Source organism: Scyliorhinus canicula, chromosome 19, assembly GCF_902713615.1.
Source record: "Scyliorhinus canicula chromosome 19, sScyCan1.1, whole genome shotgun sequence".
In the NCBI taxonomy this organism is placed as follows: Eukaryota; Metazoa; Chordata; class Chondrichthyes; order Carcharhiniformes; family Scyliorhinidae; genus Scyliorhinus; species Scyliorhinus canicula.
In genome coordinates, this window is record NC_052164.1 from 96,800,058 (window position 1) to 96,827,972 (window position 27,915).

The following is a 27,915-nucleotide window of genomic DNA, read 5'->3' on the forward strand; positions in this document are numbered from 1 at the left end:
GTGAAAGGATGAAAGAAAGGCTTCTTGGTTTCCAATAAGGATGTGCTGGCCTTGGAAAGGGTCCAGAGAGGTTCACAAGAATAATCCCTAGAATGAAGAACTTGTCGTATGAGGAACGTTTGAGGACTCTGGGTCTGTACCCGGAGTTGAGAAGGATGAGAGGGGATCTTATTGAAACATACAAGATATTGCAAGGCCTGGATAAAGTGGACGTGGAGAGGATGTTTCCACTTGTAGGAAAAACTAGAACCAGAGGGCACCATCTCAAACTAAAGGGATGTTCCTTTAAAACAGAGATGAGAAGGAATTTCTTCAGCCAGAGGGTGGTGAATCTGTGGAACTCTGCCGCAGAAGGCTGTGGAGGCCAAATCACGGAGTGTGTTTAAGACAGAGATAGATAGGTTCTTGATTAATAAGGGGATCAGGGGTTATAGGGAGAAGGCAGGAGAATGGGGCTGAGAAAATATCAGCCATGATTGAATGGCCGAGCAGACTCGATGAGCCGAGTGGCTTTATTCTGCTCCTTTGTCTTATAGTCTAAGTCAAAAGCGAAATGTGTTTTGCCAATCCCACTCAAATTAAATGGGGCAGTGCCACAGGTGTGGTAGAGGTGCTGTTCTGTAGTTGGAGTTCAGGCCCAACGTTTTGCTAAAGAGCAGAGGGATCTTTACGTTTAAATAATTTGCAAGTGGTTAATGCGGTACTGGATGCCCAATTGGGAAATGCTCCATTTCCCAACAGTGACATCCGTCATCCAGATGATGACAAAATCTACACTAAAAACATGATTAATTTTTTTAAAGTTGCAATTTTAAAGGTTGGAGGAGATTTGTGTGGTCATTTGGGATGGCCGAGTGCAGCTGCCAGTTCTACCATTGTACATGCTATTAAATTAAAGAGCTACTTAGGCAAGTCCTTATTTACAGCCCTTTAACATTTAGAAGGTGACTCTGCCATCTGCTTTTTGGGTACAAGCACAGACGAACAGTCCAGAAATAGAAGCCTCTAAAACAGCAGACAAGTCATGGGAATTTCTAAACGGAACCAACAGACGGAATCCCCAGCATCACGCCACAAAAATATAATTGAACTGCTGTTTCCTATGACAGGTTGATCTCCATTAAACAATTTCTTCCAGACTGTGGTACTAATTTAGGACCTTGTCCAAAAGAAACCTACTAAATTGGAATACTCATACTTTTTCATAGGGTACCTTTCATACGTTTTCTTTCAATTAAGTTATCAAGTTGGAAGAAAAATAAGCACTGAACACATTACAATATCGGCATTAAAATTACTTTTGGATGAACTGAACTACGATTCTTTTGGAAAGATATCGAAACATTACATTAATTGCACAGTTGATCACAATATCAACTTTCCAAATAAATAAAATCCCGACATACAGTGTAAATGTAGTAATTCATTTAGCCCTCCTGAAAGAACTTTGAACATTTATTTCTCCCCCTCTAATCGTCAAAAATCCTGACCTATGCTCAGCATGGCATCAAGGGCCATAACAATTTGTCTAATTTGCCTAAAATGGCGATTCTTTACGTGAATGAGAGTTAATGGATTGTCACTGTGGAACATCAGTTTTACAATTCCCGTTGAGATTGGTAACATAGAATATAGAACATACAGTGCAGAAGAAGGCTATTCGGCCCATCGAGTCTGCACCGACCCACTTAAGCCCTCTTTTAAAAGAGGTACAAATTTTCCAGTGACTGATGCAAAGGATCACACAATAGGTTTCAAGACTTTTTATGGAACAAACAAAACTAAAATCAACATCAAACATGCCAGTGCTTTGCAAACCTTTCCCCAATAACACCTGACTTGGTGTGACCCTGGAGTGAAAACTGGGAGGTGCAGATAGGTTGAGTGTTGTTGAGCAGGAAGTGAGCGAGGTAATGGTTGGCCGAGGGCGGGGGAGTGTTTAACACTGCTGGGTTGGCTCTGAAACAAATAAAGGTTGTGATAGCACCAAACAGATGATTAAGCCACACCCACCATCAGGAAAAAAAATTGAAAGATTTAAAGGGGCCTCACAGCTGTCAAACTCAATTCGAGCTCCATGGCGGCTATTGCTGCCTTAGAGCTCGTAACCTTGGAAATCTCATACCACAACTCTACTGGGTTGTTTGGGAACCTTTGGACTCCACATTAGGGGAGAAAATTAAGACACTAAACTGCAGAAATGGTTTCCCTTTTACATTTTTAATGCAGCAAAAACACCATGCCACGTTTATACATTGCACTGTGCTTTCAGCATAAATGTAACCTTGGGCGAAATTCTCCGACCCTACGCAGGGTCGGTGAATCGCCCGGGGCCGCCGAAAATCCCGCCCCCGCCATGGCAGAAATTCCCCGCCACCCGGGAATTGGCGGGGGCGGGAATCACGCCACTCCGATCGTGAGGCCCCTGCGGCGATTCTCCGGCCCGCGATGGGCCGAAGTCCCGCCGCTGGGAGGCCTCTCCCGCCGCCGAGGTTTGAACCACCTCTGGAACGGCGGGATCAGCGGCACGAGCGGGCCCCCGGGGTCCTGGGGGGGGCGGGGGGGGGGGGGGGGGGGGGGGGCGTGGGGCGATCGGACCCCGGGGGGGTGCCCCCACGGTGGCCAGGCCCACGATCAGGGCCCACCGATCGGCCGGCGGGCCAGTGCCGTGGGGGCACTCTTTCTCTTCCGCCGCCGCCACGGCCTACACTATGGCGGAGGCGGAAGAGAATCCCCAGCGCGCATGCGCTGACGTCACCACCGGCGCATGCGCGAACCGGCCAGCCCCGGTGCCAGGCGGCAAAGGCCGTTGGTGCCGGTTTTGGCGCCAGTAGGCGTGGTGCCGGTTTTGGCGTCAGTGGGCGTGGTGCCAACCGCTCCGGCGCGGGCCTAGCCGCACCTTTGGGGAGGCGCGACGCCGGACTGGTTGGCGCCACTCCGCTACACCAGGACCCTCCGCCCCGCCGGGTAGGGGAGAATCCCGCCCCTTGTGTTTAAAGCCTCAAGATCCTCCCAGCTTTCTTGGGATCTTTTCTTTCTGCCCCAATAGGGTGAATTTTTTCAGTGCTTTTTAAAATTAATATCTTCTGAGCATAATCAAATGGACTTCCGGGAGTAGAACATAGAACATAGAACAGTACAGCACAGAACAGGCCCTTCGGCCCTCAATGTTGTGCCGAGCCATGATCACCCTACTCAAACCCACGTATCCACCCTATACCCATAACCCAACAACCCCCCCCCTTAACCTTACTTTTATTAGGACACTACGGGCAATTTAGCATGGCCAATCCACCTAACCCGCACATCTTTGGACTGTGGGAGGAAACCGGAGCACCCGGAGGAAACCCACGCACACAGGGGGAGGACGTGCAGACTCCACACAGACAGTGACCCAGCCGGGAACCGAACCTGGGACCCTGGAGCTGTGAAGCATTTATGCTAACCACCATGCTACCCTGCTGCCCTAGTAGCAAGGCACGTTCTGATGATTCCTTAGTCTTTAACTCTCCACATGCTGGTTTAGCACAGTGGGCTAAACAGCTGGCTTGTAAAGCAGAACAAGGCCAGCAGTGCGGGTTCAATTCCCGTACCGGCCTCCCCGAACAGGCGCCGGAATGTGGCAACTAGGGGCTTTTCACAGCAACTCCATTGAAGCCCACTTGTGACAATAAGCGATTTTCATTTTCGTTTTTATTTTTCATGCTTTGTTTCTTCAAATAGGGGATCTGTCCTCACCAGTATTCTACTTCATAGTTAACCCCAAAACAGTCTGTTCCTTCTGCCCTGCACCAGTCATCTTCCAAAATCTGTCGGTCTGACGCTTGAGAGTCTGGTCTGTGCGCAGGAAAGCCAGCCGCCACATCCGTTTTGTCAAGGTATTAAAACCTGCACCTTACTTTCAATAGGTTTTGATTTGAGTTTCTGTCTCCATAACAAACAGATCACATGGGCCTGTTTCTGGCCAGATGTCACAGTCCCCTCTCCAAACTACTTCATTTTATCTTGACTTCAACAAAATTGTTTAAAACACAGCTCTCTTAAAAAAAATCAGTGTATATAAAAACAATCAAGGCCTATAATGACTTCACTGACATCTATATGAAGAGTTTCTGGTGTTCAGAAGGAAGATTTATCGCAATTTTCTTTTTGACAGCACTAGCTCAGTGGCATCAATCTTCTCACCCCACTTGATATATGCCAATCCAGCGTACATCACGGATGTACAGCCTTCCTGGTTTTAACAGTTTAGTTACACCTGCATTTACCAGCAGAAACTTTAAGGAACATTTAGAACAGTGGAATATCTGACAAACTAGCTTCAATGGTCTCTGCTACCTCTTGGTCAGTTAGAGTGAATAACGTCACGGTGAGTCCCTTGCAACTCATAAGTCACCCGACTTTGGGAAAGGATCAGTCTAGAAGTGGAAGTGTGTCTGAAGCAGCAAACCTCATTGGCCCACCCACAATAAAAAGCGGAAATCTGACAGAATGCCTGCTTTTCATATGCATTCAATAAAAATGCAAAGGTATTCAACGAGGATACCTCTCTTCCATCTGCCAGTGGAATTGCTCTATTAGCTACTCCACTGCCGACAAATTGTGGACAAAAGAAAACTCAGCTAATTCAGTTATTACAACAGCATTTACAGACAGCTCCATTTTGATTGTTAACATGCCAGTTTGACAAATGCCCACTGCCAAGCTGATGTGACGTCTGGAGAGTCAGGTCCCACAGCTTGATAGATCCTAACTTTAATTTTTTCTTTGGAGATGTGGATGAACAGAATCACATGACTGACAATTAACTCTGAACAAAAGAATAAAACCTTTATTAGACACGAAAAGATTAACATTACCTCTTCAGCCCAGCTGTACCTTTACAGATATACACAGATTTGGAATGAGAACAGAAGTTACCAAATAAAGCTTTTACTCTTTACTCTAATGCTCTCAGTAAGTACACAGTACATGTAAACCAAAAGGCAAATTGTGGTCAGACATCCACACTCTGAAATTAAGTGGCAGATGTCACCCAATGCAACTACTGTGAATTTCTCATCAAAACTCCCCAGATGCTTGTCACACTATGGGCCAACTGGAACTCACTGGAACTCTGACTTTCACATGAAGGTTTCCAAACTCCTGAAGAATTCGCTTTGGAATCTCCTTGCACACAAAGCTTTCTCTTGGATGCCTTCACCAAGGATCCAACATCTAGGGTTTCAACCTCATGTCATTATTTCTCTGCCCTGGTTCACCATGTGCATTGCAGCTTCCACGCAATCTGTCAGCTACCCAGCCACTTCTCTGAACAGAACACTTTTCCAGATTTCTGTTCTTTGATCCTTTAGGGCAGCACGGTAGCATTGTGGATAGCATAATCGCTTCACAGCTCCAGGGTCCCAGGTTCGATTCCGGCTTGGGTCACTGTCTGTGCGGAGTCTGCACATCCTCCCAGTGTGTGCGTGGGTTTCCTCCGGGTGCTCCGGTTTGCTCCCACAGTCCAAAGATGTGCAGGTTAGGTGGATTGGCCATGATAAATTGCCCTTAGTGTCCAAAATTGCCCTTAGTGTTGGGTGGGGTTACTGGGATATGGGGATAGGGTGGAGGTGTTGACCTTGGTTAGGGTGCTCTTTCCAAGAGCCAGTGCAGACTCGATGGGCTGAATGGCCTCCTTCTGCACTGTAAATTCTATGATCTATGATCTTAACGTCCTAGAACTCTCTTCGGTCTCATTCCTGGACTCCTTTTTTAAAAAAACGTTTTGTTTATTGGAGTTTTTCAATTTTTTCACAAATTCGCACAAAACAAGTAAATGTACAACAGATAAATCCCCAAAACAACAGTCAGTACAGCGTTAAGACTGGATGAATCAGGGACAAAATCTCCAACAGGATCTACCCAGGGATAAATGATCCAATGATCCATTTGCACCAGAACAGGATACATGCAACAGGTAGCACGGTAGTATTGTGGTTAGCACAATTGCTTCACAGCTCCAGGGTCCCAGGTTCGATTCCGGCTTGGGTCACTGTCTGCGCGGAGTCTGCACATCCTCCCCGTGTGTGCGTGGGTTTCCTCCGGGTGCTCCGGTTTCCTCCCACAGTCCAAAGATGTGCAGGTTAGGTGGATTGGCCATGATAAATTGCCCTTAGTGTCCAAAATTGCCCTTGGGATTACTGGGTTATGGGGATAGGGTGGAGGTGTTGACATTAAGTAGGGGGCTCTTTCCAAGAGCCAGTGCAGACTTGATGGGCCGAATGGCCTCCTTCTGCACTGTAAATTCAATGATTACAAAATGATAGAAGGAAACCATATCCAAGAATCCCGGGACTAAAGGGAATGCGGCTAACTCTTACAGCGCAATTCAAGCTCTTATCTAGATGCAGAACGGAACAAGCAGCTCCCCCTCACATTTGAGATGGCAAAAGACAAAAACAAATTCAATGAGAGGACCGGGCACAACCAGACCCTTGTTAACGATCCATGGTCCCCTAAAAGGGAAGTAAGAGAGCAAGAAGAGCCAAGAGCAAAAAACTGAGACCCCATAACCTCAGCTCCCAGTCCCAGGATCAAGGACAAGGACAAAGCAGATCATCGAACCACCAACACCACCCCCAAAAGGGCAAATGGCCACCTTGGGGTCAAAACCCAAGACTCAAGAGGAAATAGTCGGAAGGGGAATTCCACACCAAGACGGGAGGGCCATCAGAGCCCCCCCCCCCCCCCCCCCCCGCCCCCCCACCCCACACACACAGGACTGCGGGATCCCGCCACCCAGACCACCAAAAGAGGAAAGCACTCGGCCATCCAAAAAACAACAAAAATTGGTATCCATTTGTCTGTGCCACTTTTCAATACAACCACCACTAGCCCCCAAGGGTTTCAAAATTAAGAAGGATATAGGTAACCCTCCTAACACCTCACTAGGTCCCAGAGGTGGACTTACACTTATGGGGACCCATACTATGCCCCACCCGCTGGTGACATGGTGATTCGTCCGCAATGGCACTGAGACCTGCCCCAATGATGTTCAGCCCTAATCCGAGTGATACCAATGCCCTTCTGACCCTGCCCGGCCATAGCTCACACAATGCGAAGACCAGGACCCCAAAATTTTGCTCTTGCTGCTCATACCTCTCACTCTCAGCTCTGCTTGGTTGGCCTCTGGTCGAGTCGCTCCACTCCTGCTAGCCGTTGCTCCCCGATTCCCCGAGACACGGCACCAGCGCTTACCTGGCCTTCTTCGCATTCCCGACTGCTGCTCTGTTCATCTCTTGGTTCTCGTTCGGGTGGCCAGGCCTTGATCTTTGACGGCCGCGTGTGCTCCTGGCTGCCGGTTATCTGGCCTATTTGTTGCCCATCTGCCTCCTCAGCTCTGGCCTGGGGGTTGGGAATCACCCCACTGCTCCCCTCGACAGCCATTGACCAGCGCCTCAGACCTAACCTTCAGATCTACTCCATCATAATGTCTCTCCGAATGTGGATCACCCATCTCGGAATGCCCCACCTCCAAAGGAGGTGCGATTGCCCGAGGAGAAACAGGATAATGACCATGTCACCGGGCCTGGCCTGGCCCAGCATTACCCATCTAACAAAGCAAGGCTTGCCCAGAGCCTGTAAAGTAGGTATCTAAAGAAAACCTCCCGAGAGGGCCAACCCACCAGACACACCGCCTACCACCAAAATACAGGATCCTAAGGCCGACCTCACCACAAAGGTTGTGACAGCAGGTCAACAGTCAAAGAGGGAGACCCAATTTAGTGTAACATAAAGTGAGATCGACAAACCCCTGTCCTCAGCAGGATAAAGCACAGTGCTCCTGGGCCCAAATAAGAATAAGCAACTCCTGAAACTGAGTTTTGACGTCCCACATTTGGAGTCAAGCCATTCAGAGGGATTAACTCAATCGCCGGCAGCCATCATTCAGCAGTGAACGGCGTACAGTTAGGGTGTGAATCCTCCCAAAAACAGCTGTGCACCAAAGACACGGCCCCACCCCAACTTCTTCCAGCTGCCACGAATCAACGGGGGTCAAAGCCTTCCAAGTCGACTCAATACACAGACAAACAACTCTGGTACATTGCACTAACCATGCAGAGCAAGAAAAGACAAAAAACATGTACACTAGGATATAAATAAAAACTGTAAGATGAGCAGAGTCAGACCACATGATAACATAGCTGTTCCTGTGCTCACATCACGTGATCCACCATTCCCCGTTTTCTCACTGTTTTTTAGCTTTCGAGACTTCTTTTCCGTTCTTTTGCATTGTCCTGCTTGTACTGGCAGCTTCTGTGAAAAGCTTCTTGCTTCTGGGTTACCTAGTTCCAACTGAACTCAAATGCTTCTGCTTGTCATTCTGGGCCTCTGATTGCTAAGCAACAACTTAGTTTTTCTTAAAGTTTGTAATTGCGTTTACTTCATAAAACCTCAATTAAAATGTAGGTAAAGTTTAAAGTGAAACTAAACTATAGACTTACAGGCTCTTATGTTTAACATGAAGCTAAATAAAGTTTTAACCTTTCTTAGCACATAAATACAGAAACATAAATTAAGCTTTAACTTATGCCTTATTTCTAATACACACAATAAATTACTTAAACTGTCTCTATTTCCTAATAGTATATTGGTTATGATGTGGCCTTAGCTGAGGCTTCATTGTAGTCAATTCAGAAACTTGCTGATCCTGAACACTGGAGAAATTTAGGTGAAGTGGATTAGGTTAAACTGGAAAGCAAGTGGAATTTCACGAAGACTTATCCAAAATCCATACAAACAAAGTTCAATATTCGAACCATCCTTTTGAGCCATGGCCATTTTAAATTACTTTAATTAGAAATTATTCCAGCATTGGCAAGGGGACAAGCTGAGAGCAGACAACAAAACAAAACGCATTGAAGTTAGAGGATTATTTAATGGTTTCACCATTGAGAGTCAGCAACAAAACAAAGAGAAAGCGGTAATGAGTAATTTAGAGAAGAGTGGAAAAGATATAACCTCCACAAGCTTTAACTATAGGGCCTCACACATGAGTAAACACAGTAAAAAAGTTGTATTGCAATATTTCGGCTGAAGTTAAGCAAATTAAGGGAACTCCTCGAAGGACTATAATATTTCAGTGAAGTTGAACCTGGAACTGTCTAACAACTGTGAAGAGGAAAAGAGACTTAATTTGATCTGTTTACCTCAGATTTAAGTTGCTGGTCCAATGGAGGTGAGGGGGTTTCCACGCCCAGGAGCCTTTTCACTGCCTGAATCTGGATCCCAAGATCCTGAATACAATAGGATTAAGAGTGATAAGGTGGACGGCACATTTTCTACACAAATACCATTTAATTATATGATCCCGAGAATACGCCTAAGCAAAGAATTGCAGAAATTCTGTTTATATTAAGCATAAGTAGTGACCCTATCATTAAATGTCAAGTTCACCATCATTCCAACGATGTTTGCATTTAAATAATTTCCTCCCTTATTTCTACTCCAACCGTCACCACACTTATCAGGCAGGATTTTCCCCATGGGCTTCTGAACTCCGCCATCAAGTTCAAATTGGGGTCAGAAGCCGGCACTTTGTGAGAAACAGTCACTCAATGTGATTTTCCCCAGAGGGACCAATTAATAGCCACATGGTGGGTTCGCTGTCCAATTAAGAGTGGTTGGTGGGCTCTCAAAGTTGGAGGACTGATCTGAGACCTCCAGTTTGAAAGCAGCAGGGTGTAATGGAAGGTAGGTGAGAGAGAGAGGGTACTTCAAAAGGAAGTACCTTTTTGAAATTCAAATATTAAAAAGCGAGGTTTGTGCAGACAGACCACCACTGGGAGTGGGGGAGAGATCCCCTCTCTGGAGCAGGCTATGCTTGCTGCTGCTGCACCCAGGGAAGGCCTCTAAACCTGCTGGACTGCTGGTGTTCTGGCCAGCTTCGAGGAGGTAGCCTCCAGCCAGCTGCACTGGACGCCACAAGCTGTGGAAACCTGGAGGCTGACTGGGAAATGATGCTTTTGTTGAATAATGTAAATAAAGCAACCTGCTGCAGGCTGCCAACAATTGTAGCTTAAATGGGCATTCAATCTTTCGAGCAACGGCATAATATCAGTATGAACTAATCTTCCGACAACTAGTGATGTACAATGATAAGTTACATAATGATGCAATAATATTTATATTATTATAATTTACATTAAGATAAATAACAGTTGATTGGGAAATATCTTTTGGTCTCAACTCTAAAGTTGCGATCATAGAATATTTTTACATTTCACTTTTCAAGAGGAATATTGCTCAAAATATTTGCTGATTCATATTAAATTATTAGAGCACGATCTACTGGCCATGCTGTGCATGAAAAGCAGTGCACCGCAGTGCAACGTGGCCGGTGAATGCTGGGAGACGCCACTCTCGGGATCTACCCAGCTTGCCACGCCTCGTGAGATTCCGCCATTGTGGGCGGGATCACTTTTTGGCAAATCTGCTTATTAGTGCTGGGCAGCTAGTCTCATTGTAATGTGCAGTTCCTGGAGGTAACCAGGGCGTTGAGATCTATCCCCTTTGCCTTGATACCTTGGCCCAGCACCTTTGAGTGCTGGTCTCCACAAACAGGGACGAGACGGAACGGCACTCGTGGGGGTCGTCTCTGGCAGGGTGGTATCCTGGCACTCCTGGTGCAATTCAGACACCTTTACAGTGCCACCTGGGTGCGAGCCTGGTACTGGCAAGGTGAACAGGGTGACACTGCCAAGACGCCAAGCTGGCATTTTTTGTGCGGTAGTGGTCAGGCCAAGGGTTGCCCTGTGTGGGTGTGGGGTCTTTTTTGGGGGGGGGGGGAGACAGAGTGCGGGGGGCCTGGGGATCCACTTACAGTGAGTTGGGGCTGGGGGCAGTGGTTCAGGGTTCGTTTCGAGGGCTCGCGAGATCAGGATGCCATTTAAAAACAGCATCCAAATCTCTCTCTGCACTGTGGAATTTCGGCAAGCGGGGCTCCTCAGTGTAGGAAACTGGACTAAGTGCGGCCTCGGCTGCGCATTCCCTGCTGAGGCTCCGTATCTAATCGGAGTCACTTTATCAAGGGCAGCATTACTAATGCTGTATCATTGGACTATGGAGGGAAATTTAAAAAAACTTAATTCCCACTGTAGTTGTCCATTGATCTGCACTAAAAATGTGCATGTGGACAGTTCCAGGAGGGAACGGACAAGAGGAAAGGATGGGGAAAAGGAAGAAAACCCGAACACTGGTGTTGGTAGCAGGTTTCTGTGTTGCTTCTGCACTTGCCACCCATTTCCACCCACCATTCATACCCATTCCCATCCCCCCAAATAAGACTGGTTGTTTTGACTACTGCAGTGCTGCAAATCATTTTTTCATCAGTAAACTGAAAGCTACAAAGTCGAGGACTTAATTTAAAAGAATCATCAAGGAGCAGGAGCAAGTTCCCTGTTTCGTTATTCAGAAATGAATAGCGCAATGTTCACACTTTTATTTCAATTTGACGTTTGGTGCCTTCAACAGACCGAACATACATCCTGGATCTCTTCTAAAAGAAGCTCAAAAGAATCCTGTCAGGTAGCACTTACAAAGTACCAACTGAGGCACAAACATTACCAAGAGGGCTGTCCACATAAAGATACTCTAATGGGAGTTATAAACTTGCTCATCACACAGCCTCTCAATGCTTATCTGAGGGAAACATTTTTGATAAGGTGGTTAATGACATTGCTCAACAGCACAGAAACATTAAGAATTATTTAAAAAAACATTAAATGCACAAATGGAGTCACAATTATAGGCATAATAATTCAAGACGATAGAAGCCTTTCAACAGCAACATCCATTAAGTAAAAAGCTTTACAATAATTTCTATTAAATAGACAACATACCTGTGGAGAAATGATGGATGCCTGAGTAAACATTCCATTTACAAATGAACATTCATATCATTAGGTATGCCTGTTAACTGCTTTGTGTACCAAGTTTAATTCCCTATATGTGAGGAATTAGCTGATGTTAGCCAGGGTAGTAGTTACAAAATTATAATTGGCCACAGTGCCCTTGGTCTGAAGGGGCATAAAAGCCCATCCACTCCTGATTGCTAACAAAGGATCATATGAAAAGTGGATTTTGGGTGTGAATAGGATCAAGCTCTATTAAGATGCAATTTGCAGCTAAATAACCCTGATGTGCTTCACAGAGCAAATTAGAAATTGATTAGATGGCATCCAAACTAAAATCACTAACCAGAAGCTAGCCTATAAATGATCTCTATCATGTTCAGAGTTCTTCTTGTCTGACTATGTAAGTGGAGGCAAGCAAACTCATGGCACCATTTGAAGAGGGACATCAGAGCTCTCCCAGTATAATGGCTAACATATATCCATCAAACAATAACCACAAAAACAGCGTAATTAGCCGTTTCTGAAATGGCTGTGCACAGCACAAATTAACTGCCTCATTGGCTTACAAAACAGTGCCTCCACCTCAAAAGCACTTAATCAGCTAAGAACACCATGTGATGTCCCAAGAATCCCAAAGGGGCTGTCTAAATGAAAGTTCCCTCTTTTACACCGTTTCTTCCCAACCCTGCTTCCTCTTTCTTTCTCCTTGTTGGGCTACGATTTCACAGACATGCAATTCAAGTGCACCAAACCGGGCCTCATTCTGACCTCACTGGACTCACAGGGATTGCTGAATAGTCAGATGCAGTGGGAACCTTGAGTAGTTTATTTTCCCCCTCCCCCCCCCCAACCAAAAAAAAACCTGTTGAGAGGTATTGTTGTGTTCCAACCACTATCCATTCTGGGAAACGTTAACTCGGTATTGTCAACCTCATTTTGCATCTCTAGCTGAGCTCTTCATATGTGGAAACCAGCCAAGCAATTAAGAGAGTTACTCAGAATTTTTGAGTGAGTACCTAGATGGAATATTATTATTGGGCCTCAGCGACAAGCATTCGTTGGGCGGGATGTACTCTGCTCGGCACTGTTTGTTTTGTGGTTGCGGGAGGCGGCTCCCCCATTGGCGGGTGGCAGGAGCTTCTCGTCCCGCTGTTGTCTATAGGGTTTCTTCACAGCTGTGAAACCCGCAGTGGGGGTGCGCCGTCGACAGGACCGGAAGATCCTGCTGGCCAGAACGGCCGGAAAGTTCCGGCCACACTGTTTAACTGAAAACAACGATCAACTGGGATAGGTTATATAAGTCCATGGTTAAGTACTCTGCCATTCTATTTCAGTGTTCCAAACTCAGAAACATAACCACATGGCCCAAATTATTCATGAGTTTCTAAAAATACATTATTCTCAAAATTAGATCAGGGTATGAGTTTTTTTTTTAAAGAAACAGATACAACCATCGGAATTATCGTGGAGTATTGGTTTCAGTGGAAAATGCTGGTTTATGCCACCTTGCAGAGAGATTGAGAAATTACTCCTGCCTGCTTTGAGACGTCCTGAGGTTCTGAAAAACACTATTTAATTGAAAAATCTTCTTTTTCTTTTGCTTATGGCATGCTGTGTTACCAGTTCATTCTCATCTGTGGCATGCTAGACTAGTCTGATTTTATTTCTAACGCAGTTACATTTTGCAAAACATCACTCTTCTAAAAAGTTATTTCATGGGCATTGCTGGCTAGGTTCTTGTAGGCACAGTATTTCATATTAAAATTGCGCTTAAGATGGTGGTGGAGTGAGCTGCCTTCTTGAACTGTTGCGGTCAATCATAGTGCAGGAACACCAAACATGACGTTCGGGAGATCTAGCACTTTAATCCCACAGCAGTGAAGGAATGATGATATAGTTCCGAGTTGGGATGGTGTGTGGCTTGGAAGTAAACTTGCAGGTGGTGGTCTTCAAATGCGTCTGCTGTCCTTTCAGGTGGTAGAGATTGTGGGTTTAGAAGATACTGTCAAAGGCACCTTGGTGAGTTGCTGCAAGGCATCTTACATGTGTACACACTGTTCTCATTGTACGTTAGCGGTGATGTGAGTGAGTATTTAAGGTGGTGGATGGCATGCTAATCAGGCAGGTCTTGCTTTGTCATGAATGGTTTGGGGGAAATAATGGTGTAGTGAGAATTCCACTGGACGAGTAATCCAGAGGCCCAGGCGAATAATCTGGGGATGTGGGTTCAAATCCCACTACGGCAGCTGATAGAATTGGAATTCAGTTAATAAATCAGGAACATAGGGCGCGATTCTCAGCCCCCCACGCCGGGTGGGAGAATAGCGCGAGGGCCTCCCAACATTTTTCACCCCCTCCCGCTATTCTCCACCCCCCCCACGCCCAACCCACGCCACGAGCCGATGGGCCAAGCGGCCGGGCCTTCACGCCCGTTTCAACACGGCAGCAAACACGCCTGCTCGCTGCCGTCGTGAAACGGGCGCCAGATGCCCGTTTGGCACGGCAGTACCACTGCCGTGCTAAGGGAGCCGTGCGTCCGTAACGGACGCACTCTTTTCCCTCTGCCGCCCTGCAAGACCACGTTTTGCGGGGCGGCTGAGGGAAAGACGGCAACTGCGCATGCGCGGCTGACGTCATCGGCCGCGTCAGCCGGTGTGACGCTTGACGTGCAGCCTTGACGACCGTCGTCAAGGCCGCGCCGCCGTGACGCATGGGGCCGCACTCCTAGCCCCACCCGGGGGGTTGAATCGGCCCCGGAAGTGGGCGTGAAGGCTGCCGTGGGTCACAGCCTGTCCCACGGCAGCCTTTACGATTCTCCGCATTTGCGGAGAATCTCGTCCATTAAGTTAGTCTCAGGAGTGATCACCATGACAAACACATCTATTGTTGTAAAAACCCAACTGGTCCACTAAGGTCAATTAAGGGAGCAAATCTGCCATACTTGCCTGGTCTGGCCTACATGTGCCTCCAGACCCACAGCAATTGCACTCTAAAATAGCCTTGCAAACCACTCAGTTAAGGCAACTGTGGATTGGTAACAAATGCTGGCGTTGCCAGTGATGCCCACATCCCATGAAATAATTGTTTTAAAAGCTTCTTGTCTTGCTGGAGCAGCACTGATTCAGTCAAGCGGAGAGTATTCCATCATTCTCCTTGCAAATGATGGAAAATATTTATCGCCTCAGAATTCACAGCCTCTGACCCGCTCTGGTAGCCACAGTATTTATATGGCTGCTCCAGTTCCGTTTCTGGTCAATTGTAATCCCGGGATGTTGATAGCAGGGGATTCAATGACTTCTAAAGGCTCAATTACTAAGAAACACAACTCTTTCAAAGTGATTAGGGACGTTCCGAAGGGCCTGTTCCTGTGCTATACTTTTCTTTGTTCTTTATTACACAGTGCATTAATATTCCACGGTGTATTCAGTTTGCTGCAATGATTTATCCCCCAAAAAAGTCAAAGTAAAAAAATGTAGAAAACAGAAGTATTTTACTGGAGCCCGCAAAAATCTGTGTTACCAATGGATTGAAACATGTGGAGGCAGTGGAGTAGTGCTATTGTCACTGGACTGGTGCTTCAGAAACCTAAGGGTCCTTCTGCGGACCCGAGTTCAAATTCCACCACGGTAGATGGTGAAAACTTAATCCAATAAATATCTGGAATTAAAGCCTGATGATGACCATGAAACAATTGTTGTAAAAAAAACATCTGGTTTGCTCATATCCTTCAGGGAAGGAAATCTGCTGTTCTCACATGGTCTGGCCTACATGTGACTCCAGATCAAAAGCAATGTGGTTGACTATTAAATGCCCTCTGAAATGGCTCAGCAAGACACTCAAAAACCGTTACAAAGTCTAAAAGGAAAGAAAGCAGACAGATTATCTGGCATCAACCTTGGCACTGGGAACAACAATGGCAAGCAATCCCAGCCCTGCCGATCCTTTACAAACATCTGGGGGCCAAAATTGGGAGCAACTGCCTGACATAGTCATACTCATGGAATCATATCTTACTGCTAATGTGCCAGACACCATTCCAGCAGATGGGGCGGCATAGCGGTACACAGGTGGCATAGTGGTACACAGGTGGCAGAACGGTACACGGTCCGGAGGGCGTTGCCCTGGGAATCTTCAACATCGACTCTGAACCCCATAAAGTCTCCTGGTCTGATGAATCAGTACTCCTCGATTGCCACCACTGAAGCATAGAGGCACTGAAGGTGACAAGAGCACAGAATGTATCTGGGTGGGGGAGTTCAATGTAGCACCGTCAAGCTGGCCAAGTCTTAAAGGTGGTAATTGCTAATCTGCATGTGCGACAGGTGGTGAGGGAACCAACAAGAGGGAAAAACATACTAGACTTCATCTTCACCAACCTACCTGCCACAGGTGCATCTGTCCATGACAGTATTGGTAAGAGGGACCACCGCACAGTTCTTGTAGAGATTAAATCCCACCTTGACATTGAGGATACCCTCCACCGTGTGGTATGGCACTACCCTCGTGCTAAAAGGAATAGATTCAGAACCTATCTAACAACTCAAGACTGGGTATGCATGAGGTGCTGTGGGCCATCAGCAGCAGAACTGTACTCAGCCACAATCTGTAACCTCATGACCTGACATTTCTCCACTACCATTACCACCAAGTCAGGGGATCAACAGTGGTTCATTGAAAGGTGCAGGAAGGCATCCGAGGAGCAACACCAGGCATACCGAACAAGGAAGTGTCAACCCAGTGAAGCTACAACACAGGACTACTTACCTGCCAAACATCATAAGCAGCAAGTGATAGAGCTATGTGATCCCACAACTAAGGGATCAGACCTAAGCTCGGCAGTCTTGCCACATCCAGTCGTGAATGGTGGCGGACAATTAAATAATTAATTGGAGGTGGCAGCTCTCATCCTCAATGATGGAAGAGCCCAGAACTTCTGTGCAAAAGACAAGGCTGAAGCATTCCCAAAAATCTTCAGCGAGAGGTGCCGAGTTGATGATCTATCTCTGTCTCTCCAAAGGTCCCCAGAATCTCAGATGCCAGTCTTCAGCCAATTCGATTCACCACATGTGATATCAACAAACGGCTGAAGGAACTGAATACTGCAAAGGCTATGGGCCTCGACAATATTCCGCCAATAGTACTGACTTTTTGTGCTCCACAGCTTGCCCCGCCTCTAGCAAGCTGTTCCAATACAGTTACAATGTGGAAAGTTGTCCAGGTATGTCCTATACACAAAAAGCAGGACAAATCCAACCCCGCCAATTACCGCCCCAACAGTCTACTCTCAATCATCAGTAAAGTGATGGAAGAGGTCATCAACAGTGCTATCAGCCGGCTCTTACTTAGCAATAACCTGTTAACTGACCCTTGGTTTGGGTTCCGCTAGGTTCACTCAGCTACTGAGCTCATTACAGCCTTGGTTCAAACATGGACAAGAGAGCTGAACTCCAGACATGAGAGTCACTGCCCTTGACATCAATGCAGCATTTGGTCGAATATGACATCAAGGAGCCGAGGAAAACTGGAGTTAATGGGAATCAAGGGCAAATTTCCCCACTGGTTGGAGTCATACCCAGCACAATAGAAGATGGTTGCGGTGGTTGGCGGTGAGTCAACTGAGTCCCGGGACATCACTGCAGGAGTTCCTCAGGGTAATTTCCTAGGCCCAACCATCTTCAGCTGTTTCATCAATGACCTTCCTTTCGACATACGGTCAGTTGTGGGGATGTTCACTGATGATTGCACAATGTTCAGCACCATTCGCAACTCCTCAGGTACTCAAGCAGTCCACATGCAAATGCAGCAAGACCCCGGGTTGACGAGTGGCAAGTAACATTTGCGCCACACAGGTGCCAGGCAATGATCATCTCCAATGAGAGAATGAAAACATCGTTCCTTGACATTCAGTGGCATTACCATCACCGAATCCCCACTATCGACATCCTGGGGGTTACCATTGACCAGAAACTGAACTGGAATAATCACATAAATACTGTGTCCACAAGAGCAGGTCAGAGGCTAGGAATCCTGTGGCAAGTAACTCACCACCTGACCCCTCAAAACCTGTCCACCATCGATAAAACACAGGAGTGTAATGGAATACTCCCCACTTGCCTGGATGAGTGCAGCTCCAACAACACTCAAGAGGCTCGACACCATCCAGGACAAAGCAGCCCGCTTGATTGACACCCCTTCCACAAACATTGGCTTCCTCCATCACCGATGCACAGTAGCAACAGTGTGTACCATCTACAAGATGCACTGCAGGAACTCACCAATGCTCCTTAAGAAGCATCTTCCAAACACATAACCACTACCATCTAGAAGGACAAGGGTAATAGATACATGGGAACGCCCACCACCTGGAGGACCTCCTCCAAGACTCTCACCATTCTGACTATATATTGGGATTCCTTCACTATCGCTGGGTCAAAATCCTGGAACTCCTTCCTTAATATTGCAGTGGGTGTACCTACATCTCAGGAACTTCAGAGGTTCAAGAAGGCACCGCCACCTTCTCAAGGGCAATTGGAGATGGGCAACAAATGCTGGCCTAGCCAGCGAAGCCCACATCACATAAAAATTAATTAGAAAAAGGTGGGATTGTTCGTAATCTGTGGAAGTATAATGACTTCTTTAAGTAATCTGCAAACACATGTTTGGAAACCAGTCTGAATAATTACCTCAGTGAATGGTAGTTACAATTTACATTTCTCCAGGAGTTTTCTAACATTTAAAAAAAAATGAAGAATGAAGTTTGGTGAAATAACATGAGCTCTGTGGTAGTACAATGATTTCAAGTTAACTGCGCGCAGTAAAGAGAAAGACTTGTACAGCACCTTTCAAGACCTCAATCTCCCACTGCAGCCGACAGAGGGGTCTTGGAATGAAGTCTCTGTTATAATGTAGGAAATGTGGCAAACAGTTTGCGCCCAGCAAGCTCCCACAAACAGTAATGTGATAATGACCAGTTAATCAGTTTAAAAAAAAAGTGTGGATGGATGAGGGATTAACAACACAGAAACTGATAATTCATCCCAACAAGTCCATGCCAGTATATATGCTCCAGACAAGCCTCATCTCACCCCTTCTATCCCCAAATGGGGAGACAGCTTTTCTACATCTCCCCAACCAATACCTGGTGGAATCAGTGCATCCAGAGTCCTACAGAATGTCAGACATACCTTCGGATATTAATTTTAAAGCAATGGCAGATCAGTAGATCTTTCTATGAAAATGAAGCAATTTCTAAATCAAACGTTTTCAGCCAGAACCACATCAGGAATATCCTCTTAGTTGTCAAGAAAGATGGCTGTTGGTAGGGAAGGAAAAGAGGGGCTGATGTGACTTGTAATTCCCAAGAAATTCCTCAGGTTAGCTTCACTTGAAGTCAAAAGATGTGTGGAGAGACTTGCATATCTTATTTATCGACAATGATGAGAAGAGAGGAGGACGAGGGAGCCGACTGGCCCATAAACATCATGTATCCTTTGAACCTTGAACAGCAAAAATGATCTAGTCATTCGTAAGTTTACAGTGAAGTGTTATTATAGTCCTCAAATGATTGTCAGATAATGTTAACTGCATGGCAGATGAAGAGAAAGCTACAATAAAAGAAAGAATGGGCTACCATTACGCATACAGTAGCATGCCTGAAGGGCAACAGAATCTGCATCGTTATATTTCATAGCACACAGAGGAGATGTTAACATATTGAAAACCCAACGTGGTTAGCATTCTCACTACCTTGGAAAGATTTCACACAATTGCAATACAGACACATGGATTAGGTTTATGAAAAGCCTAGGATCATAGTATTTTTTATCCCAAAGCAAGGTTAGTATTTGTGTATGTTACATATATTTCTGGAACTGTAAAACGAAAAATAAAAAAATAAAACTCACGTCCAAAACATTATAATCGAAAAGCCTATAGCTAACACTGTTTCCTGGACTGATGCAGGATTCATTTTTCGCAGTTGCACAATGATTTATAATGTTTCTGTCTTTCAAATGTTTGAGAGCTGAGGCTAGTGCAAAATTAAGTGTTGCAGAAACACTGACATCAAAAGGGAGAAGGCGACAAAAGTATTGTTGGCATTAAGGGTAGGCATTACAATCATTTGTCATCTTGGTGCAGTGGTTGGACTCTTGCCAAGTCAGAAGAGTGAGAGGTCAAGCCCCATTCCAGAACTAGACGAACACAATGCAGAATGAAAATTCAGTAGGTAGTAAAGTAGGGTTGCATTTGTTAGACAAACTTTATTTTGGATAAAGCGTTAAACCAAGGTCCCCCCCCGCCCCCCCGCCATCTACCTGTTTGGGTGAAGGTCAAACATTGCATTGCACTGTTTGAAGAGTGGAGTTCACCTGGTTTCCACTCCAACATTTAATTAACATTTAGCTCAACTAACTCCACCAAAACAGATTTTCTAATCATTTATCCAGAGAAAGAAGAAAAAAAGTGAAAAAGTACAAAAATGCAGGTCAGATATATGAAGATGAGCGCCATTGCACTGAAGGTATCCCAGTGAGAGGGGGGGGGGGGACATGGAGAAGGCCCCCAACCCAAGAAGAAGGTCTCAAAGCAGGGAGTGGGAAAGCAGACCTAGAAGGAAGTCCCAAGTTAAAGTAGGTTACAGAGAAATAAGCTCCAAAATAAAGATAGAGCAGCAAGGAATGGACTTGAAGTGGACTCAAACGAAGCCCAGAAGATCCAGGAGGGCAGCCAAAGGTCAGTGATTCCATGCTGTGAGCTGTGAGGGCTAAAGTACCTTTTGAAGCATGGTTTTCTGTTTGACATGATCACAGATCTGAAATTATGCTTGGAAGCTGAAGCTTGAGTGTACACAGAGATCTAGAGGATAGGAATCTCTGAAGGCGAGACTGAAACCTTCATGGGGAATTCTTGTTGAAGCCGTCCGAGTTGGAGAGAATTCCAAGGCGAGTTATTTGAATGTGGAGACTGGAAACCCTCATGAGAAAGACAGAGTTCGAGTGAGACAAGCCTACAAAGGGTCATCTAGGCTCGAAACATTAACTTTCTTCTCTCCCTACAGATGCTGCTAAACCTGCTGAGATTTTCCAGCATTTTTTCTTGGGTTTCTGACATTGACCTCACACTTTGAGGCTGGCTTCCAGAAAAACTTGAAGATAGGAACCCCCTTTGCTGACATATCCTGTGCCTACGACAGTGCGGTATACACACATGCTACTGAAACTCATCAAATTCATCTGCTGTGTTCACATCCTACAACTAATCATGAGCAGCAACCAGCAGTTCCACGCACACCTTGGAGATCAAATCAGCTGCCCGCACATAACCACCATCAGGCTCCCACAGGGACCAGTCCTTGCACCAGCTCTCTTCAACATATACACCAGTAACCTCCCTCTCAGAAAGTCATATCTCTTTGCACATACTGACAACTTGGCATGGCTTTCCAGGACATTGAGAAAACACTGAAGATCTATGTTCTCCAGAAGCTGACTTCAGAAAATGGAGACTTTGACCAAACATGGCCAATTCAACCTTCTTACTGAACAACTCAAAGGCTTTGAAATAACTTCACGTCCATATCGTGGCCAACCGCTGACTTATGATCCAATGTCAAAATACGACAGCATAACACTTCGCTGTACATTGACCTACCAGCAGCACCTCCAAAATACAAGGTCAAGCCGAAAGTGAATCAATTCGAAACGGTCGGGTCCCACCTGGAGCAGCTGAGCCAACACACAATGCACTGTTTTACTCATGCTGATCTACCCAACAGCAGAGTAACGCTGCTCAACTAGGCTCAGGTGCCATCATACAAACGTGGAAATATCCACTTTCAGTAAGCATTGAGGATTATTTTCTGGGATGTTGACATCAACACAGCTTGACTGGTTTCCTGTATAAGTGCATGTAGAACTTGCTGACGTCAGCAGAGAAAACATCTTCCTCAAGGAACACCAATGACAGACTGCTAAGGAAGCATTTTCATTGACACAAAACCTAAAAAAAAGTCTGATGCACTTGTCTGAAATCCTGTAGTTCCGCTGGGATACACCTTCCAAACTGTCGCCAGCCGGCAACTCGATGGCCACCCTCCTGTTTGACAGGAAACATCAATAAACGCAACCTGGTAACTGGCTCATGTGGAAAAGTTTCAGGTTTTGACCTTCCACAAAAAATCTAGATGACCCCCAACTGCCTGAGGACAGCCCACAAGTGGAACATGAGGAACAGATCAAATTGTGACTGTCGCCAACCAATTCAGACCATCATCCAAACGCTGAACTCCTGCCTGACTGATCCATTCCTGGTGACATCATAACCATTCACACTAAGTCAGCTGCAGCCTTTGGGTCGAGTGTTAACCTCACAATCAAACAATAACACCCACCCCCACCATCCGAATAAAGAAAATGGAGCTGGTAACAAGTGGTCTCAGTGATGGTGCAGATATGGGTTAGGAGCTCATCATCAAGTTTATGAACAGTCTGAAGAAAGGTCATCGACTTGAAATCTTAACATTGTTCCTCTCTTCACAGATGCTACCAGGTGTGCTCAGTATTTCCAACATTTAATGTTTACATTCTTGCAAACTGTCTGGTTCTGTAGAGGGACAAAGTCAGCAAAGAAAATGAAGGCGTAGAGCCAAAGTTCAGATCTTGGTACTGGTTCAGGTCTTCTCAATATTTAACTGGATAAAGAATCTGCTCATCTAGCACTGAACGTCAATCTGACATTTTACAGACAGTGGAGGAGTCACCATTGATGATACTGAGGTAGAACTTTACTTGTGGAAACGGCTGTGTTTTTGGATAATGTCGCTGAGGAGCAGCATGTAGGTGAAAAATATGAGGGGTCTAAAGATGGAAGAAGACATGAATTTCCTTGCTGAATGTCTTATGTTTTGAGTTTAATCAGCTATACCCATAATCAGCTGTTATCTATTGTTGCCCGACTTAATCAAACAGGAAATGAATTTCACAGTACTATGTCAATATATTTAATCACCTGAGGAAGGAGCTGCGCTCCAAAAGCTAGTGACTCGAAACAAACCTGTTGGACTTTAACCTGGTGCTGTAAGACTTCTTACTGTGCTCACCCCAGTCCAACGCCGGCATCTCCACATCAATATATTTAATGGCAATTAACCTGACAACTCATTTATTATCAACAATTCTGGAATGAGGTAGCAAGATTAAGAAAAGTTGATTGCTATACATTCCACAGCAACTTGAAACTCCTTCCCTGCAATGTCCAGCAGACAAAATCCCCATTTGGTATTTGTGAAACCAGACCTCTTAACACCAACAGCACTGGATGAGTATTCTTCATCCCCACCTCTTGAACTAAAGCCAAAGACAGTGAAGTGCACACACCTAACCTTTAATGATGCATAATGCAGGAAATAGAATTTAATCCATAAATGTGTTAATATTATAATTTTATCTAATTAGAACCTTGTACATGTTGAGTGATTACGTACTGAGCTGCATGCTCCAAATTAATTCGGCATTGGGATTATTAACTCGGATTTACTATCAGACAAGTTTAAACTAAAGTTAATCCACTCCCAAAGGAATGCTGAAGACAATTGGATTTTTGCAGTGAATCAAAAGAAAAAAAATAAATGACAAAAATATATTCCATTAACCCCACTCTATCCATCCTGATGAAAGGTTGCTGGCTTGAAACATTAGCCTCTGTTTTGTTCTCCACAGGTGCTGCCAGACCTGCTGGGTACTTCCACCATTTTCTGTTTTTGTTTCAGATTTCCAACATGCCCTTCAGGCAGTGAACCAGGGTGAGCAGCACTGAGGGGTAGGCAGCTAGTTTCCAACCCAGCATCTCTCCCTGACTGCACAAGTATGATTGTAAACTTACTTTATGGGAAATGCAACATGTGACCTTTCAGCCTGCTGTTCATATCTTAATGCAGAAAAATGTAAAAACCCAATGTATTCTTATCCTCATCAATATACAGATTTTCTGTTCTGCTGTTGTTTTTTTTATACTGTTTCTATGATTTATTCATTTTTAAATGAGAAATGAAACACGATGCACATTTATGATAAAGAGAAACAGAGAAAATTTGTCCTAAAAATTAATTCACAGTCTCCTAATATCAGCATCAAGATAAGCTGACCATGCTCTCAAAAAAGCCAGGAAGATAAAACTGATATGAAGCATCACCAATTGACCACACTGCTTTGTATGCAGCCTGACAGAGCACTCGTTAGTATTTACAAATATTTTTATGCATTCCCAACAACAGAGAAGTGGTGTGGCCTTCTCCCATTGGCAGGTGGCGATGTCACTTCCTGCAGAGTGGAACAGATGTTAGAAGGGCTTAAGTTCTTTTCTTCTGCTGTGAGTCTACACCTTCTGCATTTTAAACAGATTTAATTGCATACCCTGGCTTCATTTTGCTGCACAATCAAATGTGGAATATGAAAGGACTGCAGTGAAATTAGACCAGGTTATTAAGATATTCAAAAAGGCTCATTTTCAGAAGGTTCAGGGATCAGTCCTGCTAATTTTGTCTGCTTAAAATTGGGCACAGTCCCATGGGTACTGGCATTCTTTAAAACAAGCACCTGCAGAATATAGACATCAACAATTCAAAATTAAGTGTCCTTCAATTAATTGAGCACATTTTCATCCAGCTTTTATTGAAGTAGCTTGAAAGCTTCTTTGCAATTTAAGAATTATGGAGCAAAACACTTTCCCCTATTATTCCCGTTGCAAAATGTACCTGAATTGCTTCATGCTGGAGTAAAGGTTCACAGGTGTTAACTACCCTTTGGTATCTTGTCAAATGGGTCACTTTCAAGTGCCAGCCAAAGAAGTACTGGGGAGTTATTTCATAATAGGCCCCTGAGCTTGAACCTGTGCTCAGACATCATATACATAACACACAAACACACTCCATTTTCTTTATGCGCTATCAAAACGAACGCAATACTATGGTATCAATCATATGATTCTGTACACCTTCGACTTCAACCCATCTGAAAGTTCGGGGTGGGGGGGGGGGGGGGGGGGGGGGGGGGAGTTTGCATCAATTAGAAAGCAAATAATTCCTATTTCCAGTAAATGAATAAGTGATTTGCTAAAATTTGAAACCCACTGACGAAGGAATTCATCACACAAATCGATTAAAATGCAAAGATGTCATTAAAAAAATAAGCACTGAAAAGAGCTAGTCACTGTGAGGGAGCACAGTATAGCGGTAGTCACTGTGGGGGAGCACAGTATAGCGGTGGTCACTGTACTGAGATTCCAACACACGCTGTAAGTCATCTGAGCAGAGATGTTATGATTTATGAAACTACAAGGACATCTCGATTGAGTTTATATTACTGCCTTGTATTTCACTGCTGACCAGCTGCAGGCTACGATGGCAAGTTGGCCAGCGAGACATCCTTGTGCAAGTATTTATCTGATCACTGTGCTGGCCAGGACAGATCAAATCCACAACATAAATAAAAGCTTTTCTGACAACTACAAGAATGTCAATGATGTTCATTTCATGAGCTTTGGCTGATTCAGTTATCGATCAATTAGGTTTTTAAAAAAAATAAATGCACTATAAGCCAAAGGATATCTCCAGTTTTTAAAAAAAATCACTCGTCACAGAATCACTGTCAATTTGTAACTATGCTGAACTACAATTCCTCTGCTAACATTCAATCCTCCAGCTCTGTAAGGTAGGAGCTCAGTGCCTGTTGTTTTGGTGTATAAAGAATGATAAGTATGAGCACAAGGATTTCTGGGATGGCAACAGAATGCAATTTTTATTTGTACAATTCTGAAATTTTTAAAAATCCCGCTCTCCAAATTTCACCCCTCCTCTCACGAAGGTGCGGGTTCTGTGGCAGAGGGTTGCAAATGAGATGGCTGAGGTTCAGAACTCAGCTTGTGAAAAATCCTTAGTGCTGTCGTGTCTCCTACTATAACACACTGAGCAATGCAACCAATTGGTACCTTTGCTATATAAATGTAACATTGATACTTTGCGCATTTTAACTTAATTTAACTTACAAAATTTGTATCACTTTCATCCAAGTCATCAGATGCCTGAAGAAGATCCTTAGGTTGTTGGCTGGGCTCAGATTCCTGTAGACAAGTTAAAGTTGGATTAATTTTAAAGGGTACATAATAAACAGCTTTCATTTACTGTTTCTCTGATCCTTGGAGGTACTTTCAACATCATACAATCAGAGGTAAATTAAAACTTATGAATTGCCTAATCATGGAATACATACAGTGCAGAAGGAGGCCATTCGGCCCATCGAGTTTGCATCGACACTCTGAAAGAGCCCCCACCCTATCCCCATAACCCAGTAACCCCACCGAACATTTTGGACACTAAGGGGCAATTTACTATGGCTAATCCACCTAATCTTGCACATCTCTGGACTGTGGGAAGAAAGGGAGCGTGCAGAGGAAACCCACGCAGACACAGGGAGAACGTGCAAGCTCCACACAGTCACTCAAGGTCGGAACCTAATCCGGGTCCATAGCGCTCTGAGGCAGCAATGTTAAACACTGTGCCACTGTGCCACCTTCATACATTAAAGAGAAAGCTAAAGGCATGGGTAGGACTTTGCAATTAAAATACTTGCGCATCTTTATACTAGATCGTAATAAAATGATTAATATATTTGTTGTCTTTTTTCCCCCAAATGTTATGCTAGATATTGGGAATAATAAACTCAGCCAAACCTTTAGGAAAATAATGGGATTGAATCATCATCCTGATTTTTCTTTTCAATGGAAAGGACCAAAGAAATGGTCCCCTTACCCCCTTCTGTCCACAGTTAGTCCATTGCACGATGCCACCAGTGGTTGAATAGCTTCTACTGAACCAAATGCGATTTGTGTCATCAAACTCCTGTGAATTTACTTGGATCTTCCCAAATTGAGGGAAGCTTTTACTGAGTACAATATGTACAGATCTCCCTCTGCTCAGCATAATACAGTGGATGGGGCAGCATATCTGTCTGTTTTCTCGGTAATTTCACATCCCATTCCAGAATTTCAGGATGAAGAAAGAACACATATTGCGCTGCTGGAGGAGCCTCCCTTCAGAGAGCGTGAATCAGGACCCCATCTTTGTGTCCAGCTTGATGATAGATAGAGATAGATAGGTTTTTGATCAATAAGGGAATCAGGGGTTATGGGGAAAAGGCAGGAGAATGGGGATGGATGAGAAAAATATCAGCCATGGTTGAATGGTGGAGCAGATACGATGGGCCGAGTGGCCTAATTCTGCTCATATGTCTTATGGTCTTATGGACTTATATGTTGAAGATTCCAATGCTCTGGGGCGCTGGTCAATAATTCTCCCTCAGCCAACATTAGCAAAACCAATCAACTGATTTTTATTATTACTGGTTGCAAACCTTTTGTTCTATGCAAAATGGTTGCTGCAATAACATCTATCACAATAGGTGTAATTCAAAATTATTTTGAAACATTTTAAATACATAATATTGAAGCCAGTATTTCATTTAATAGCTATTCTTTCATTTAGATAATTTATCTTATTTTTCTCAGGCAGCAGCCTTTACCTGAGGAAGCTAGATCAGCAACACTGTAGCTGTTGCTATCAGGGATGCTTCCCGGGCAATAGAAGGCTACTGGAAATTTAGACAAATTTAAATAGCTGCATCAGGGCAGCTGAAACGTACCTATCTGTTTGATCAAGAATGAAACTCACCCCTAACCAATTAGTCAGGGTTCATCAAATCAGAAGGGATACATATTTCTCCTAAATATGTGAAACCCCAATTGTAACCAAAGAAGAACTTCTGTTATTGTTGGGTCTGTCAAGAATTGGCCCAGCAACCGCAGTAAACAAAACATAATAGGATGGAGATGCTCCAGACATCTGCCTAGAGACAGCAGCAGTCAGCATTCAAACAACCCCAAGTGAGCTGTGTCTCTCCCAATAATTAGATTAGAAGGTTGTTTAGATAATAAATCATTGTGAATATTATAAGAGGAGAAAGGGCTT

At 44.7% G+C, this 27,915-nt stretch overlaps 1 protein-coding gene across 11 annotated transcripts in view; it reads right to left on the reverse strand.

Moving 5' to 3' along the window:
- Positions 1-27,915, reverse strand: part of LOC119954478 (centrosomal protein of 164 kDa-like) — a 261,857-nt gene that overhangs the window by 85,176 nt on the left and 148,766 nt on the right. For 10 of the 11 annotated variants that reach the window (XM_038779755.1, XM_038779751.1, XM_038779753.1 and 7 more), the window contains 2 exons: positions 25,938-26,012; positions 9,192-9,278 (listed from right to left, as the gene is read on the reverse strand). In XM_038779755.1, the coding sequence (XP_038635683.1) occupies positions 9,192-9,278; positions 25,938-26,012 (162 nt within the window). The remainder of the gene's footprint in view (positions 1-9,191; positions 9,279-25,937; positions 26,013-27,915) is intronic. The other variant, XM_038779752.1, reaches the window with a different exon arrangement.